Source organism: Propithecus coquereli, unplaced genomic scaffold (genome assembly GCF_000956105.1).
Source record: "Propithecus coquereli isolate 6110/MARCELLA unplaced genomic scaffold, Pcoq_1.0 Scaffold214, whole genome shotgun sequence".
Lineage (NCBI taxonomy): Eukaryota > Metazoa > Chordata > Mammalia > Primates > Indriidae > Propithecus > Propithecus coquereli.
The window spans coordinates 4,815,281-4,833,314 of record NW_012146523.1 but is presented as its reverse complement, the minus strand read 5'-3'; the positions used below and the strand labels follow the sequence as shown (position 1 = coordinate 4,833,314).

At 34.9% G+C, this 18,034-nt stretch overlaps 1 protein-coding gene across 1 annotated transcript in view; it reads right to left on the bottom strand.

Annotated features, from left to right (window-relative positions):
- Positions 1-1,209: 1,209 nt before the first annotated feature.
- Positions 1,210-18,034, bottom strand: part of CMC1 (C-x(9)-C motif containing 1) — a 73,353-nt gene continuing 56,528 nt past the window's right edge. Inside the window, exons 3-4 of the mRNA XM_012644573.1 lie at positions 4,614-4,704; positions 1,210-1,435 (exon numbers count right to left, since the gene is read on the bottom strand). Coding sequence (XP_012500027.1) covers positions 1,315-1,435; positions 4,614-4,704 — 212 coding nt within the window. The 3' untranslated portion in view covers positions 1,210-1,314. The remainder of the gene's footprint in view (positions 1,436-4,613; positions 4,705-18,034) is intronic.

The following is an 18,034-nucleotide window of genomic DNA, read 5'->3' as shown; positions in this document are numbered from 1 at the left end:
TGCAAATATACATAAAATTTACTTATCTGGAAACTGGTTACGATGACTGGAAGAGTTAATAGCTCATGGGGGAAAAAAGAACTATTAATATAAAAGCTCAATTCCTTCCATTGGAACAGAAGTTTTTTATACTACCTCCTGAGTCCATTACTCTATTATAAAATAGTAAATCACACTTATAAAGATGCCTTTTTTAAATGAAAGATTAAAGTACTTTCAGTAGCCAAGTTAACAGAACATATAATACATTCCAGAAAATTTTCCATCAAAGATGTAAGTAAAATTAATTCATATTACTACTTATCTATGTTTCTGCTATGGTTTGAATGTGTCCCCCAAAAGTTTGTAAGAAACTTAATTTGCCAGTGTAACACTATTAAGAGATAGGGCCTTTAAGAGGTAATTGGGTCATGAGGGCTCTGCCATTAATGCCATTATTGTGAGTGTAAGTTAGTTCTCTAGGGAATGCGTTAATAAAAGCAAGCTCAGCTCACTCCTGTGGTCTCTTTTGCATGCACTTGCTTCCCCTTCTGTTTTTCTGCCATAGTTTGATGCAGTACTAAAGCCCTTGCCTAAAGCTGCTGCCATGCCCTTACACTTCCCAGCCTCCAGAACTATGAGCCAAATAAACTTCTTTTCTTTATAAATTAGTCTTAGGTATTGTTATAGCAGCAGAAAATGGACTGAGACAGTTTCCAAATAAGCCTTTACTACTAATAACAGTAACTACCAATTAAAGAGCATTTACCATGTCTCAAGCAAGGCACTGTCCTACACACTCTACATGTACCTGCAGTACTCAGTAAATCCTCACAAACTGAGATTTACTTTCATAGTTGCATAGCTAATAAGTGATAGAACTATGAAGGATTCTAGTTCACAGCCATCCAGCTATACTGCCTAATTATTATTAACACCTCTGAAGGTTATATATTCCTACACTTCTTTAATTACTTTTGGCCCCCATGACTAGCCATTAGCATATTATACATGGAGTGAAAGTAATTTAAGATCCATATGGAACTCCAGAAATCAGTATCACTACTATAGAACTATAGTTCTAGAGAAACAAAAAATCCAGAATGACCAGGGAAACCATATCCCATTTCAGTATTTGTTCCATTCAATAAACAAGAACTTTAAAATAAAAAAATCTTTATTTCAGGTAAAATTAATATTCCATAATTAGGATGAAGCAAACACATTCGTGAGTGCTGATTTACTTATTTAACTTGATTTATTTATTTCCGTTAATTTATACTATGAATGACTTCCATAAATATTAGAGTTCCTGAGTATCACTGGAATATTTGCCTACGTGCTCGTGGGAAGCTTCTGTAGCCTTTTCTTGGTAGGAATTCCAGTTTTTCTGAATTCTTCTCTTTCCTTCAAGTATTCCATTTTGCATTCTTCGTAAAAGGCTGGATCATTATAGCTAAAAGAAGGAAATGAAAATATTTTAAAATTAATAACTTTGCAAGCATCCAATATAAGCTTACTTTAATAATATTCAGACGTCTAGTTCATCAGGCTCAGTCTTTAGAAGTAGACTTTTAGTAATGGTCATATTCACTGTAAACATGCTACTAAACTAAAGACACCATGATCCATTTTTACATAGCACCGTCACAGGATAAAGCAACAAAACAGCTCCTGTCCTGAAGGAACCCATGGTGTTATGGGGCAGACCAGTAAAGACTGGATTACAATTAAGTATACAAAGCGCTATGATAGATGTATTGTCCAATAAACCACGGAAATGTGGAAGAAATAGGGAAGGCAGTGGAGATAGCAAGGGGAAATGTTTGAGTTGCATTTTGAACCAACAGAAATCCACATAGAAGGCACATGTGGACGGGCACATAGATGAGGAAAAACTGTGATGCGGGAAGACCTGCAAGTAGATTAGCACCACTATAGCACACACAGAGGAGACAGGGCCTAAGATGAAGATGGAATGGGCAAAAGCCAAATCATGATGGGCCATTTATGCCATACTAAGAAATTAAAATCTATCCTGATGGCACTGGGGCACAATTAATAGAGCAACTGTAAAATCAGTTTTGTGTCTTGGATGAATCTGACAGCATGTGGCAGATAGGATGAAAGAGGGCAGGCAAGGTTAGAGGCAAGATGTCCACCTATTAAAATGATGTAGGCAAAAATGATAAGGGCCTAGGCCAAAGAAGGAGCCATAGGAATGAAAGGAAGAAATGGATATGGGGGAGATTTAGGAAATCAATGGGAAATAACCAATTAGAGTTAGGAGACAAGACTCCAGATCCTGGACAACTGCATATTTCACAGACACATGATGCAGGAAGAGCAAAAAGAGCCGAGTTCAGTTTTGGACTTGAAGAAAGAAACAGAAATGTCATTTTTTATAGAAAGTAATTGAATGCATAGGTACAAACTGAACTTTCTCAGATTTAAGAATAAGAGAACCCAGGGAAACACCAACTTTTAAGGAGTAGATTAAGGAAGAAAATGTTGAAAAGAAGTACAGAGGTAGGAGTGCAAAAGGCTTATTTAAAAAAAAAAGTACAGAGAGATATTGGGGAAATGGGAAAGAGCCTTCCTTATCAGGGAGGCCAAATAGAGGAGATTTTTAAGAAGGGATTGTCAGAGAGGAGCCAACTAAAAGACAAAGAACTACTTGTTGGACTTGGCTACCATGAGCCCATCAGAACCTTTAGGAAGAGCAGTTTCAGTGGAGTCAGGGCAGAAATCTGGTCATAGTGTACTGAGGAATGAATGAAGGCGAGAGATAAAGGAGCACAAACCATATTTCAAGATGAGATGGGGATAGTGGTTACGTTCATTTCATGGAATATCAATAATAATTAACAAAGCAGAGCACTTTCTTATTTAAAGATTAAAAAATACTATCTCTTAGTGTATTTTGGGACTTAAGGTCAAGCAAAATTTTCCTTAATAACTTTCCATTTACTTTCAGCAAATGTCACATCCCTCTTTGCTTCCTTCACTGCTTATCTCTCTTCTCAACAAACAGAAGCAGCCTCCTCCCACCCTTCCCAGAATGGACTAGAACCTGTTATTTTCTCCTTGTATTTCTAAAGGGTGGGAGATAGAAGGATCTTCAGATGATTGATATTCAGATAACAAATAATAAACACAAATCAAAAAAGAGCCAACATTTACTGAATACTTACTATGTGCCAGGCACCATGGTATATGTGTTTAGGTACAGTGCCTCACAGTCACTCCATGAGGTACAATTATCCTTCCTTACAGTGAGGAGCCGGCCTAAGGCCCATGGCTCACTAAGCTCTCCCTGATCCCGTAAGTGAGCCCAGCTGCCCTCTCTGCAGTCTGTGCTCCTGTCTACTCCGCTCTAGAGCTGCCTCCGCTGGGGGGAAGGATCAAAATAGGAATTATAATTAATTATGATACTGAATCTGAGTTATGAAAATTCTTTAATCAATATATAAAACAGATTTTGACAATTCAGTCACACAAAACTTTAAAAGACTCCTTTACTCATTAAACATCTCTTGGGAGCACCAGAGAACAAAGCTGAAGAAGAGTAAGTCACAGAATAAACTTTCACTCGTCTGTGGTAAAGCACTGACTACGGTTCCTGGACAATAATAAGGGCTGCTGTTGATATTATTAACTTGAGGAAAAATGTGAACCTTGAGTGTGTTTCTTCATCTATAAATGTAGAGATGAGTTCAGATAATCTCTAAAGTCTCTTCCAACTCTAGCGTTCTAAAAAAAAGTCTATAAATTTATGTGCAAATGGTATTTAAGAAAAAAAACCACATAGGATTCAGGTAATCATTACTTGCATTTTTATTTAATACCCAAAGAAATGTCATACCATGCTGACATATATGCTTCACAGGCTAGAGGTGTACAGTATTAAAGGAAATAAGGGCTTACCAAAACTAAGGTCTCCAACTATCAATTAACAATATTCACTAAAGTACTCTGCAATATTAGCTGTCAATAATGTGGGTAATAGAACATGGGCAGATAAGATAGAAAGCAGGTGAATTCAAAGAACTTCACATATTTTTAATTAAAGATTTAAGGAACTACAACAAAATATTAGTGAACATGATATTTAAGAATTTTTTTCAAATTAATTTGATAAACTTCAAACTCTAAATTTACTTTTATATCATTCATATGATTTACTATAAATTTCCTAGGAATTATATTAATCCAACAAATCACAAGGCTGGAAAAGGTCTTACAGATCTTCTAATTTGGTTCTCTTTCCATTAGAAGAAATAAACAAAAATCAGTCCATACTATATTCTATATATAGATTGACCTGTTCATCAAAAGGGATTTGTTAAATCGTGTGAAAAAAAATCATATTTTTCTTGCTGACTTTATCTCTTTACTCAAATACACAGCTGACAAACGTAACTTGGAAAGACTTTCATAGCTATGTTGCTTTTTAAAGAATAATCTTCAACATATTGAACTTTAGACTCAGCCAACAATATGACAAATCTGGTAGGGGAGGTACAGAATACATTACATATAACGAGTTAAATAACATTCTCTTACCTACTACACACATGCGTGCGCGCACATACACACACACAAGAAGTACAAAAACTGAGGTTACTACTTACTAAGCAGTTAGACATTCTTTCAATGCAGAATTTTCTTTTCGGCATTTTACTACCATAAGGAGTCCAGAGTTCTTGCAACATTTGGTAAAATCTGAAATAAAATATTTGGAAGGAAAAAAATGACTTGTAATTATATATGAATTACATGAATATAATTTTTAACAGTTCTAAAATATTTGTTCATTTATCATCTATTAACTAGATTGTGCTTGGCACACAGTAATGCTCAACAAGACATGTACACTAGTAAAAGGCAGAATAAGATGAATGTTCACTGTGCAGAAATAAATGAGATCTGAGGAGGGAGAGAGGACTTCTGAGATAAAGGGTGAGGAGGCTTCATAGAGATAAACGAGATGTAGAGACCGAGTAGTGAGGTTCCAAACCTGTACAGCATGTTAATGTACTGAATACTGTAGGCAATTGTAACACAATGGTAGTTGTGTATCTAAACATATTAAAACACAGAAAAGGTACAGTAAAAATACGATGTTGTAATCTGATGACACCATTGTCATATATGCAGTCTGTCGTTTACCTAAAGGTCATTATACAATGCATGACTATATAATCTAGGGACAATAAGAGTCAAAGGGGAATTGTTTCCAGATATCAGTATCTGGTGTCCAGTCTTTATGTTTCTCCTCAGTACATGGCAAAGCTAGTGGGTCCCCACCTGATGGCATCAAGGCATCCCTTTTTTTTTTTTCTTAGAGACAGGGTCTCACTCTGTCACCCAGACTGGAGTGCAGTGGCATGACTCACTGCAGCCTCAAACTCCTGGGCTCAAGTGATCCTCCTGCCTCAGCCTCCCAAGTAGCTGGGACTACAGGTATGCATCACCACATACCCTACTAATTTTTCTACTTTTTGTAGAGACGATGTCTCGCTATGTTGCCGAGGCTGGTCTTGACCTCTTAGGCTCAAGCGATCATTCAGCTTTAGCCTCCCAAAGTGTTGGGACTACAGGCATAAGCCACCAGGCCCAGCCCCTCTTTCTTTTATACAATCCTGCCACGGAACATGAACTTCTAATAACAGGACCCCCATGTCATTCCTGTCAGGTCTAGATGCCCCAGAAATTTTAGATGGCTTTCTATTAAATTTCCATTTTAAATTGTACTGGCCCCTTTGGTATTCTACCTTCTCAGGACCACCAACCCAGACAAGCCTAGTGCCACACTCCACCCACAGCCCGGCCACTTGTTACTCCGTCTTGTGTTTGCTTTGGGTCAGACTCAGTCCTACCTGTCCCTTCCACAGGACAATATGCTTTGTTCCCCACCTTGTGCAGCTACTCTCCTGAACTATCCTGGTCCTTCCTTCTGATCACTGGCTGCTCTAGTTCCAGGCTCTGCCACCTCTAATCTGCTGTAAGTAACCAACCATTTCCATGTCAGATCTTAAAATATGGCATCATCTTCACAAAGAACCTGCAGGCAAAAAATTATGTTTTCTTAATATCTTTTATAACTTTTTACACACAAAATTATCAAGATTCCCCCCTTTTCTGGAGCTATGTGTTATCCTTCCAGTTACCGAGGAATATAAATTATTTATAATTATCTTAAAGCAAGCAGGTAATTTCAGAAGTCTTCATGAAGATACATACCTATAATATGTAACAAAAATATTTTTAAACCATGAGCAAGCAAATATGATTGAGATTTGTTAAATGCATAATAAACTCATTGGGGAGCTTTGCTGGGACAAGCATAGATATTTTTATCCACCCACTACATCATAGCCATACTTTGAAAAAAATTAGTAGAATAGTAACAGGAACAAAGGATGTAAGAAGTAACTTTAATTCACATAATTTAATGTACATGATCATATGAAATTGAGTGATATGTACTATTCCCCTTCAAAGACACACAGGATTAGCTTCCTTTAGCTTCTTATTCACTAGTCTCGGTATTCCCACCATTTGCTCTCTTGTTCCCACCTGGCCTGTTAGACTCTGAATGTAATCAGGTATCTTCTTTATTCCAACTACAAATGTTCTTCTTCCAATGAGCTGGGCACATAGGTCAAATCAAACCAAGAGAAATTCCTTTGTGCCCTTTAACTAAGTATCCCTACAACTCAAAAGGCAAAACAGACTTACAGCCCACTCATTATCAATGGAGATACTGAAGGGAGACTGTGTGGCTATCAAAAAGTCCATTAACTTTCATTCTGGAAAGCCTATCTATTGCTACATGTTAATTTTTTTACTTACAGCATGATGCTAAGATCTACCTTTATACGAGCACAGATTATGATCTCAAATAAAAATTAAGATGTGGGCAATCCTGAAAGAGAATATGTACATAAAGTTAATCCAAAATTGACTATATCTGGCAAAAGTTTCCTTAAGAGAACTGGCATGTTCAATAGTGGTCATAAATTCCCCTGTACCACCTCTTACCCTTACTGTCACCTCCCTATACCTACGCCAGACTAGTTCACCTAGATAACGTCTAGAAGAAAGATCATTAGATCATGAATTTTGCCTATCTGTCGTCCCCAACCCCCAGGCTGCAGACCAGTACGGGTCTGTGGCCTGTTAGCAACTGGGCCACACAGTAGGAGGTGAGCGATGGGCGAACAAGCAAAGTTTCATCTGTATTTACAGCCACTCCCCATCGCTCACATCACCACCTGAGCTCCACCTCCTGTCAGATCAGCAGCGGCATTAGATTCTCATAGAAGCATGAACCCTACTGTAAACTGCGCATGTGAGGGATCTAGGTTGTGGCTCCTTATGAGAATCTAATGCCCGACGATCTCAGGTGGAGCTGAGGCGGTGATGCTAGGCTAGCACTGGGGAGTGGCTGCAAATACAGATTATCATTAGCAGAGAGGTTTGACTGCACTGAAACCACAATAAATCAATTGCTTGCAGACTCATATCAAAACCCTATCAGCGAGTGGCAACTGACCATGTAAAAATAATAAAGTATACAATAAATGTAATGTGCTTGGATCATCCCCAAACCATCCCCCCACCCTTGTCCCTGGAAAAATTTGTCTTCTATGAAACTGGTCCCTGGTGCCAAAAAGGTTGGAGACCACTGTGCTAGTTGACCAAACCCAGTCCTTTTCTGGAAAACACAAATACAATGGGCCTTAACAAAAGTCTACTTTCTGAATTTAACAAATACTTTTACTGACTTGAGAAATTCCCAATAGAATGCTTAGGCATTGCATTGGTTTAATATATGTTTTCTCTAATATGTGTAAAAATGTTCTCGGTAGGGAACTGAGAGGCAAGATAGCATTTATGTATTCCAATCATAACAAAGACATAGGCTAAATATTTTCACACTTGTCCAAATCTCTTCTGGAGTAACTATGACTGACCTGAAGCCTCAAGCTGTTTGTAAAGTTTCTGTCACTAGTTTAGCAACAAGATTTTAATGAGGATTTTTCTCTCATCCTACATTAGCATACATGCATATAATAGTGATGTTGCTAAGATGGCCAAATGATTTCTGAAACAAATCCATTTAAATTGTTTCCATCTTTCAATTTTATGTTAAATGTTAAAGAGCTTATATATATCTATCAATAATTTAAATTACCATTAAAGACTATAAAGATAAAATTTCATTCAATTAAGTCTATCTTAAGATAACACCAATGAATGTCAATAAACAGTGAGAGTAGGAATGTGGAGAGATTGTTAAAAGTTATTCCAAAGCTTAAAGAAATGTGAGACCTCTTTCCTTTAAAATACTGAGAGTATAAACTTTCATTTCTTTCTTTTAAACTCTTCATTTCTCTAAAAAAAACACTTAATATACTATTGATAAAAAACATTCTTTGGATATAATAAAATTTGGATCACAAACATCTAGGACAAAGCAGAAAGAGATAAAGTCATCTCCTAACTTTAGTTTAGTTTAATTAAGATAATAGACAAAATAATTATTCATGTTATAATTAAATACAAGTAGTCTATAGAATTTCCAGTTTACTATGGTATGAAAAAACTTTTTGAGAGCCTCCATATAAAAGCAGTAACAGAAATAATGACCTGAAATGATTTGTTTTCAACTCATTTAATGTATGGAAATATTTTCATATTTAAATAACGCCAATAATAAGGTCCATTAATTGAACCAAGAATAAGTACTTATGGAACAACAGCTACGCATGGAACCAGAAAAATCAGACACTTGATCTTTTACACTTTTCTCTGCATATAGGCAGTTTCAAACAACATATTATTTTGCAAATGCAGTTAGTTATCTAGTGAGGACTAAAGCATTTACTGAGAGATGATAATTTAAAAACATACCAAATTAAAAGAAATAATTCCCATTATTTCATTTCTATGACTAGGACCACTCTGTTTATATCTCCATTATTTTGATTTTAAAAACAAATTTTTTCACAACTATCTTTAGACATAGCAGTATTTCCAACTTTCCCATACCTTAATTTCCTTAACAAGTGTTTATAAAATGCCTATTTTTTCAAGCATTATAAAAAGCAAAGATATATTATATTTGGGTACTAATATAAAATTCAGAGTCTTAACATATAAACAATAGGCAATATTTCTGTGAGTACACCATCATCTTAATGGGTTTCACTTTTAAATATGGAACTCAAATTAATCTAAATAAAAAACATTTAGGAGGTTCTGTTTATTAAAGAACATAGTAGGGCAGACTTAAAAATCACCCTAAATATATTATATTAATATAACAATTCTACAAATGGAAATCTTAAGCACAAAACTGTTTCCTTATATAAAACTGAATAAAAACAGAGATGTAATTTAAAGATAACGTGGAAAAGATCTTTTGACCAGTTATTGAATCATAAGAGGTTTTAAAAATATAGGACTAAAAATGATAAAATTTGGGGAGGGTCTAGATGCCAATTTTTAGTTAGCTTTCCCTTCAGACAAAGGTATGTATGGTTTTAAATTTGTAATGTAAATTGAAATCTAAATTTTCTCAAGAAAAGCTATCTTTTATGTGAAGACTTCCTTAGTGAACAGTCTAATGTCAGGTCCCTGTAGACAATGCCTAAGTGCTGTGCCGCTCTCAGTAATCATCATCCCTTCCGGAAGCTGTGAAGTAAAAAGAGCCTGAAGACAACAGGAGGTCACCCTTAGTTTTGAGCTCACCAGTTTCAAATGCAATGATGAAGGCCTGAACCAAAGCATAGACAATGAGGACAGTATTTTGTCCTCTTCTTTCTAATGACTGCTCAGCTAAATGAAATCAAGGTTTGGAAAGAGTCCAATCCAACCTATAGACAAAGCCGAATATAATAAATAAAGTCCAGACTGGGTGGGAAGTAAATTAGGGCAAGTTGAAGTGAGTTGAAAAAAGCGTATTATTAGTGAGTCTTTTCCAGTAAACATTCTAACCAAAAAAGAAAAAAAAAGAGTTCCATGGATAAGTTTCCAAAGATCCATAAACCTAATAGTTCAAATGGAAAAAAAAAAAAATAACATGCAGAAATGATAAGCATCTTTTCTACGAGACATACACTGAAATAGTGGCTTCTTCACTGTACTCACACCTTTAAAAATATTGTAATTTCCAAAGGCAAATCTATAATACTAAAAATGGGAAATTACCAAATCATGTTGTTACTTTAATATTAAACAAATGATTCATCCGTAAATTTTGCATTAGTTTTTTAATTATAAAAGTAGAACCAAAAAAATCACTTACATTCTTGTCTTCACAATAGCAACAGTAATAGCTAATATCTATTGTGTTTACTATATACTAGGCACCATACAATGAGGCAATTAATGCTTCACATGTATTAGCTCATTCGATAAATTAAAATATTTAATTATTTTCATTTGGCTTTTCAGTACTTATTCAGAGGCCCATAAAATATTCATTCACTCAACAAACATTTTCAAAGCACTTAGTGTGTGCTTAGCAATGCTGGGGTTTCCATGTTGAATAAGAAAGAGAGGGTTCCTGCTCTGTGGGAGCAGGAAAAATAATACAAAAGATCAAGGAAACTAAGAATTGGTTTTTTGAAAAGATAAACAAAATTGACAGTCCTTTAAGCTAGACTAAGAATAAAAGAAAGAAGACTCAAATAAATAAAATCAAAAATGAAAGAGAAGACATTAAACAGATACCACAGAAATACAAAGGATACAAGAGACTACTAGAACTATAATATATGCCAACACATTGGGTAACCTGGAAAAAAAATGCATAAATTCCTAGACACATACAACCTACCAAGAATGAATCATGAAAAAATAGAAAATCTGAACAGACCAAAAATGAATAAAAAAGTTGAATCAGTAACAAAAAGTTTCCCATCCCAGCTACTCAGGAGGCTGAGACAGAAGGATCACTTGAGCCCAGGAGTTTGAGGTTGCTGTGAGCTAGGCTGATGCCACAGTACTCTAGCCTGGGCAAAGGAGTGACTCTGTTTCAAAAAAAAAAAAAAAAAGTTTCCCATTAAGGAAAAGCCCAGGACGTGATGGCTTCACTGCCAAATTCTACCAAACATTTAAAGAAACACTAATGGCAATACTTCCCAGACTCTTCCAAGAAATTTAAAAGAATTGAATTCTTCCATTTTTTCACAAGGCCAGCATGACCCTGATACCAAAGCCAGGCAAGGACATTACAAGAAAAGAAAATTACCAGGCCAATCTCCTTAATGAACATAGATGCAAAAATCCTGAACAAAACACTAGCAAACCAAATTCAACACATTAAAAGGATCATCCACCATGATGAAGTGGGATTTATCCCTAGGATGAAAGGATGGATCAACATATACAAATCAACAAAGGTGATAAATCATATTAACAGAATAAAGGACATTCCAGTGGATGCCCCCCAAAAAAACCATTTGAAAAATTCAGTATTTTTTTATGATTAGAAAAATTCTATCAAATTAAGTATAGAAAGAATGTACCTCAACCCAATAAAGGCCATATTTGAGAAGCCCACAGCTAATATCATACTTGATGGTGAAAAATTTAAAGACTTATCCCCTAAGATTTGGAACAAGGCAAAGATGCCCACTCTTGCCATTTCTTTTCAACATACTGGAAATCCTTGCCAGAGCAATTAAGCAAAAGAAAAAAATAAAAGGCATACAAATAGGAAAGGACAAATAAAATTATCAGTATTTGCTGATAACATGATCTTATGTATAAAAAACCCTACATACTCCACCAAAAAAACTCTTAGAACTAATAAATGAATATAATAAAGTTGCAGGATACAAAATCAACACTCAAAATGCAGTAGAGTTTCTATACACTAATAATGAGCTACCCAAAAATAAATCAAGAGAATATTCCCATTTAGAATAGCTTAAAAAAAAATTAAAATACTTAGGGATAAATTTAACCAAGGGGATGAAAGACCTGTACATTGAAAACTATAAAACTTTAAGGAAAGAAAGAAATGGAAGAAGATATTTAATACAAATAAATGGAAAGATATCCCATGTTCATGATGTCAAACCTAAATAACAGAGAGGGAGACTCTAAAAGAAAATGATATTTATTCATGAATGGGCATTACAATGGGAACACGTGGGAACATTCAGGGAGGCAAAGGAAGAGTTTTTAAAGGAAAAATGAGGAGGGTTACATAAGTTGTTCTGATACAATTATCCTTGGCTACAAGGATCAATAATAAGGATGGCATCAGTCCAAGGATGAAAAGGTAGTTGCTAGGCAGATGTCCTTGCAGAAGTAATTTTTTTTGTAAGGCTGTGGTGGCCTCTGTGTAAGACTGAGGTTTTTTGCAGAGTCTTTTGTGATAGGTGCCCCCGCCTTTTTTAATTTCATACTATTTGGGGGATACAAATGTTTGGGTTACATAAATTGCTTTTGTACCACTAGAGTCTAAGTTGTAAGTATGTTCATGACCCAGATAGTGTGCATTGTGCCCGTTAGGTGTGAATTTACCCATCCCCTCCTCCTCCCTCCCTCCTGCTTGATTTCCAATGAATGCTATTTCCATGTGTGCACATAAGTGTTGATTGATTAGTTTAATGGTGAGTATATGTGCTGTTTGTTTTTCCATTCTTGTGATACTTAGCTTAGAAGAATGGTCTCCAGTTCCATCCAGGTTAATACAAGAGGTATTAGTTCACCATTTTTTTAACGGCTGAATTCCATGGTATACATATACCATATTTTATTAATCCACTTATGCATTGATGGACACCGGGGTTGTTTCCACATCTTTGAAATTGTGAATTGTGCTGCTATAAAGATTTAGGTGCAGATGTCTTTTTTATAGAATGTCTTTTTTTCCTTTGGGTAAATACCCAGTAGTGGGATTGCTGAATCAAATGGTAGTTCTACTTTTAGTTCTTTGAGGTATCTCCATACTCCTTTCCATAGAGGTTGTACTAGTTTGCAGTCCCACCAATAGTATATGAGGTGATAGTTGTTGTTATCAGCCATAGGTATGTAAAAACCCTCCCTTCATGGCCTTCCCTGGCTCTATTTTGATTCTGATAATTTTCACAATGAATTGCAAGAATTAATATTGCTAAAATGTCCATACTATTCAAGGCAAACTATAGATTCAATGCAATCCGTATCAAAATTCCAATGTCATTTTTCATAGAAAGAGGAAAAGCAATCCTAAATTCATATAAAATCACACACACACACAAAAACTAAATAACCAAGGCAATTGTGAACAAAAAGGGCAAAGCTAGAGGTATTACGCTACCAGATTTCAAATCATACTACAAAGTTATAGTAATTAAAACAGCATGATAAAGGGCAGCAAAAAATTAACACATCAACCAAGGAAACAGAATAGAGAGTCCAGAAATGAACCAAAATCAATTGATTTTTGACAAAGGTGCAAGAATATGAAATAGGAAAAGGATAATCTCTTCAATAAATGGTGTTGGGGAAACTGGGTTTTCACATGCAGAAGAATAAAACTGGATCCTTATCTCATGCCATATACAAAAATCAACTCAAAATGGATTAGAGACTTAAATGTAAGACCAGAAACTATAAAACCACCAAAAGAAAACATAGGGGAAAAACTACATGACATCGGTTTGGGTAATGATTTTTTTAATTTGATCCCCAAAGTGCAAATCACAAAAACAAAAAGGAATTACATCAAACTACAAAGCTTCTGCACAGCAAAGGAAACAACAATATGCAAAGACAATCTATGGATTGGTAGAAACCATGTGCAAGCCATACATCTGATCAGGAGTTAATCTCCAAAATATATAAGGAGTGCAAATAACTCAATAGCAAAAAAACACAATGTAAGTAGGAATGGATAGAATACAGATCAAACTTTAGAAAACCAACAGGACTTGGAATATAATTAGTTATGAGGATAACAGATGAAGGAGTCAAGGATAACTCCTAAATTTCTTGCTGGGTGCATGATGGCACTGTCTGATGACTTAAAAAATATCAGAAAAACAAACAAAAGCACTGTTTCACATAAAACACACACAACACACACAACACACACATACAAACACACACACACACACACACACACACCAGAAAATGAAGAACATATGATTTTGTTCTGTTTTGGTGGGGGGCAGTGGAGGAAGATGGAATACAGATTACATAGTAAGTTTAGGACATGTTCAGCTAGTGGGCCTGTGAAACATCCAAGTAAACCTGTCCAGAAGGCAGTTAGCTATACGAGTCTGAAGCATGTCTGAAGATATATTTCTTGTTTTTGGACGTGGTCTCGCTCTATCTCTAGGCTATGGGCTAGGGTGCAGTGGCATCATCACAGCTCACTGAAACCTCAGACTCCTGGGCTCAAGGGATTCTTCATCCTCAGCCTCCCAAGTAACTGAGAACACAGGCTCATGCCACCATGCCTACCTAATTTTTCTATTTTTTGTAGAGATGGGGATCTTGCTCTTGCTCAGGCCAGTTTCTAACTCCTGGCCTCAAGCAATCCTCCCGTCTAGGCCTCCCAAAGTACTAGGATTACAGGCGTGAACCAACACGTCCGGCCCGAAGATACCATTTTGATAGTAGTAACTTATGAAAAATAATGAAAAGAAAAGCAGCCCTGGACAACTGCTGAGAAATACCAATATTTACGGGTCTAGGAAAGAAGAGACTGGAAAGACACAGACAACTATGCAGCATCACAGAAATCAAGGAAACCAAGTGTTTCATTCTAGTATAATCAGGGCTCGCTAGACCCAATTTTAGCTTTTTAGTTTAAGAGTGGTTTTTGTAACTATTACAAGGATAATATTATTTCTAAAGGCCTCTAAAAAAAGGACAAAGAAAGCTGACATATTTTTAATACAATAAAACTCATTCTATCAAATAGGCTCATTGAATCTTAGTATAAAGCTAAGATATAATATGTAATTTATTGATTTTAATTTTTCCTGTATTTTGAAACATTTTATTGCATTATACTAGAAATTATTTCATCATGACTTGTCAGTTATTTCCAACCATGCCAAAAATGACTAAATAATAAGAAAACAGAGTGATGAAATTCCATAGAAGGATAATGCAACAGTGAAATAAACATTCATTATTATATCACTTTTCTTATATATTGCCCAAAGTATGGTATCATTCATGAAAATATTATAAATAAGGTTTATATCTTTTCTCTTTTTTTTTTTTAGCTTTCATTCAACACAGTTAGTAGAATAATAGCCACCAAAGATGTCCAAGTCTTATAATCCCTGAAACCTATGAATATTTTAGGTTACATGGCAAAGGGGAATTGACATTTTCCAAAATACTGCACTTTAAAGATCCAAGCTCAAGAAGAACTTGGATTCATGGTAAATCAGAACTTATTTAGAGATATAGTTGAAATCTGGAGTCAGAATCTATAAAATAGTTACGGCCTACGTTCATGATGAGTAGTTAGTTGCATTCAAAGGATATTGACTATTTCAAGTATAAAACTGTTAAAACAAGAAAACATGGAATAAAATTTGGACTTGCTATGTTTAAATTCTTATTATAATTTCTAAAGTCACTATCCCTTTATTCTTCTATAAATTATTTGAATGATTTTAAAATATAAAAACTAAATAAATAATAGATGTCCATTGGATGACTGTCTTTTCTGAGATAGTTTGGATTAAGGAAGGAATAGTCAGTATTGCCAAACGTTGCTGAGACATCTACTAAGAGGAAGAGTGAAAAGTTTTTATGTTAAAATTTTAAGTCATACTGCTGTCCAGAAATATGTCTGATTCACATAATGTGCCAGGGAGGGGATTAGAGCAGACAAAAATCCTTGCTTCTTATCTCTGATGCATTACACATAGCTTTTATTTTCTGTTCTCTGAGATGGTCATTTAATATTTCCCTAAGTGTACGTTAAATATAAAATATGGTTCTTAACTTCAATGTGTTTATAATATAGCGGCAGACACATGACAGAATTCAATACTACCAGATAGTTGTATCATCATTAGGTCAGCGTGGGTTTGTAACCCTCTAGACCTGCATTGTGCAACATGGTAGCCACTAGTCACCTGTGGCAACTGTGCATTTGAAATGTGGTCAGTCTGAATTACAGTGTACCCTAAGTATAAAATATACACTGTATTTTGAAAGCTTAGGATAAAAAATGCATGTAAAATATCTCAATAATTTTTAATTGCATGTTGAAAAGATATTTTGGATATATTAAATTAAATAGAATAATGAAATTGATTTTACCTTCAAAATTAATTTTACATTTTAAAAATGTGACTACTATAAATTGAAAATTATATGTATGGCTTGCATTAGATTTCTATTGTCCCATAAAACTTTCTGTGATTATGGAAATGTTCTCTCCACTTTCCAATAGTACAGCCACTAGTCACATGTGATTACTGAGCACCTGAAATGTGCCTGAGACTGAATAACTGAATTTTTCATTTTAAATAATTTTAATTAAATTAAAATAGACACAAGCGTCTAGTGGTTACCATGTCAGACAACACAGCTCTAGACATTTTTAGTTCCCTATGTTTCAGGTGAGATGCAAACATATAGCTGGTGATGATTTGGCTATTGCTTCATGATTTGAAACTTATGATCATTTTAGGCTTAGTTATCATCCATATTTTATAGCATATTTTTCTTTCCATCGATCATTTTTAAGCCCATTAAAATATCTAATCAAAAGAAAATATTTAAGAAAATAGCTAAGTTATTAATAAGCTAAGTTATAAGTAATCATTTGGTAAACTTTACCTGCTTAGCTGGTATTCAACAAACAGCTGAATAAATAAGTGAATTAAATGAATGACTGTTAGATTTATAGTCCTTATTTCCTACTAGGCTTGAGTTCTTTTAACTCACCCTTATATTTTAAAGTATGGTGTTGTTAATCTCTCCCATTACAGTTATCTAGTTTCTTTGACACAGATCTAAATTTTTTGACACTGTACTTTATGATCATTAGGTCTTCAGTTTAGTTAGAGCTGTATTCAGAATTTATCCAAAAGCAAAGTTTTAAAAGGTAACATAAAACTTTGGGGTTTAAATAGAAATTAAAAAGTTTGAGGAGGATACTCAGATTCATTATCTCAGTGTATTAAAATATAAATTTAATGAGATTAAAACGTGATTCCTACAAGGAGCACTTAGCATGTAGTACTGGGAATGCAGATGATTTTTGTTTATGGAAAACTAAAGGGCAAGGATATATTAATAATATTGAATAGGGTCTAAAATCATTTTTAATTCTTTTCTCCATTAGAAGAAACTGTCTTATTTTGGGAGGCCTTTGTCTTGGTTTGCCATTTTCCCATATAATGTCTTCATTTGCCTGATGAGTTAACTGAGCTTTAAATAGGTTACATCATATTTCTAAGATCACATAGTATGACACAGACTAGCTTAGAACCAGGTCTTTTTAATTTCTGAAAAATATCTGTAACTATCATATGCCACTTACTCTATTCCAGAACACAGGAAAAATCCCTATGCCTAGTAGAAATTTCCACGTCCACAGAATAGAGACTTAACACAAGCCAGTTACCTCACATGAGGTCATAAATGAGACCTGGGAAGCAAGTGGTACTGGCTCAGCACATTCCAGCACTGCCATAGGAAAAGTAAGGTAATCTTATTACTGATTTTTAGCTAAATGACAACTTAGCAACCATATAAAATAAAATTGTATCTGACACCTCAACTCTCTGTTTTCCACAATCCCTATAAAATATATTTAAATATTTAAAATAAGGATTTTAGTCATTAGAAAGTAGCTTGTCCAAACTGTGTATAATAAAGTGCAAATTTTGTGTTTCAGATTTTTTTTTTAATTTTTTTTTTTATTTCAGCATATTATGGGGGTACAGATGTTTAGGTTACGTGTGTTGCCCTTGGTCCCCCCCCAAGGCCGTGTTTCAAATATGTCCATCCTTCGGGTAGTGCGCATTGCACTCCTTGTGTATACAAATACCCGTCCCCTCCTCCC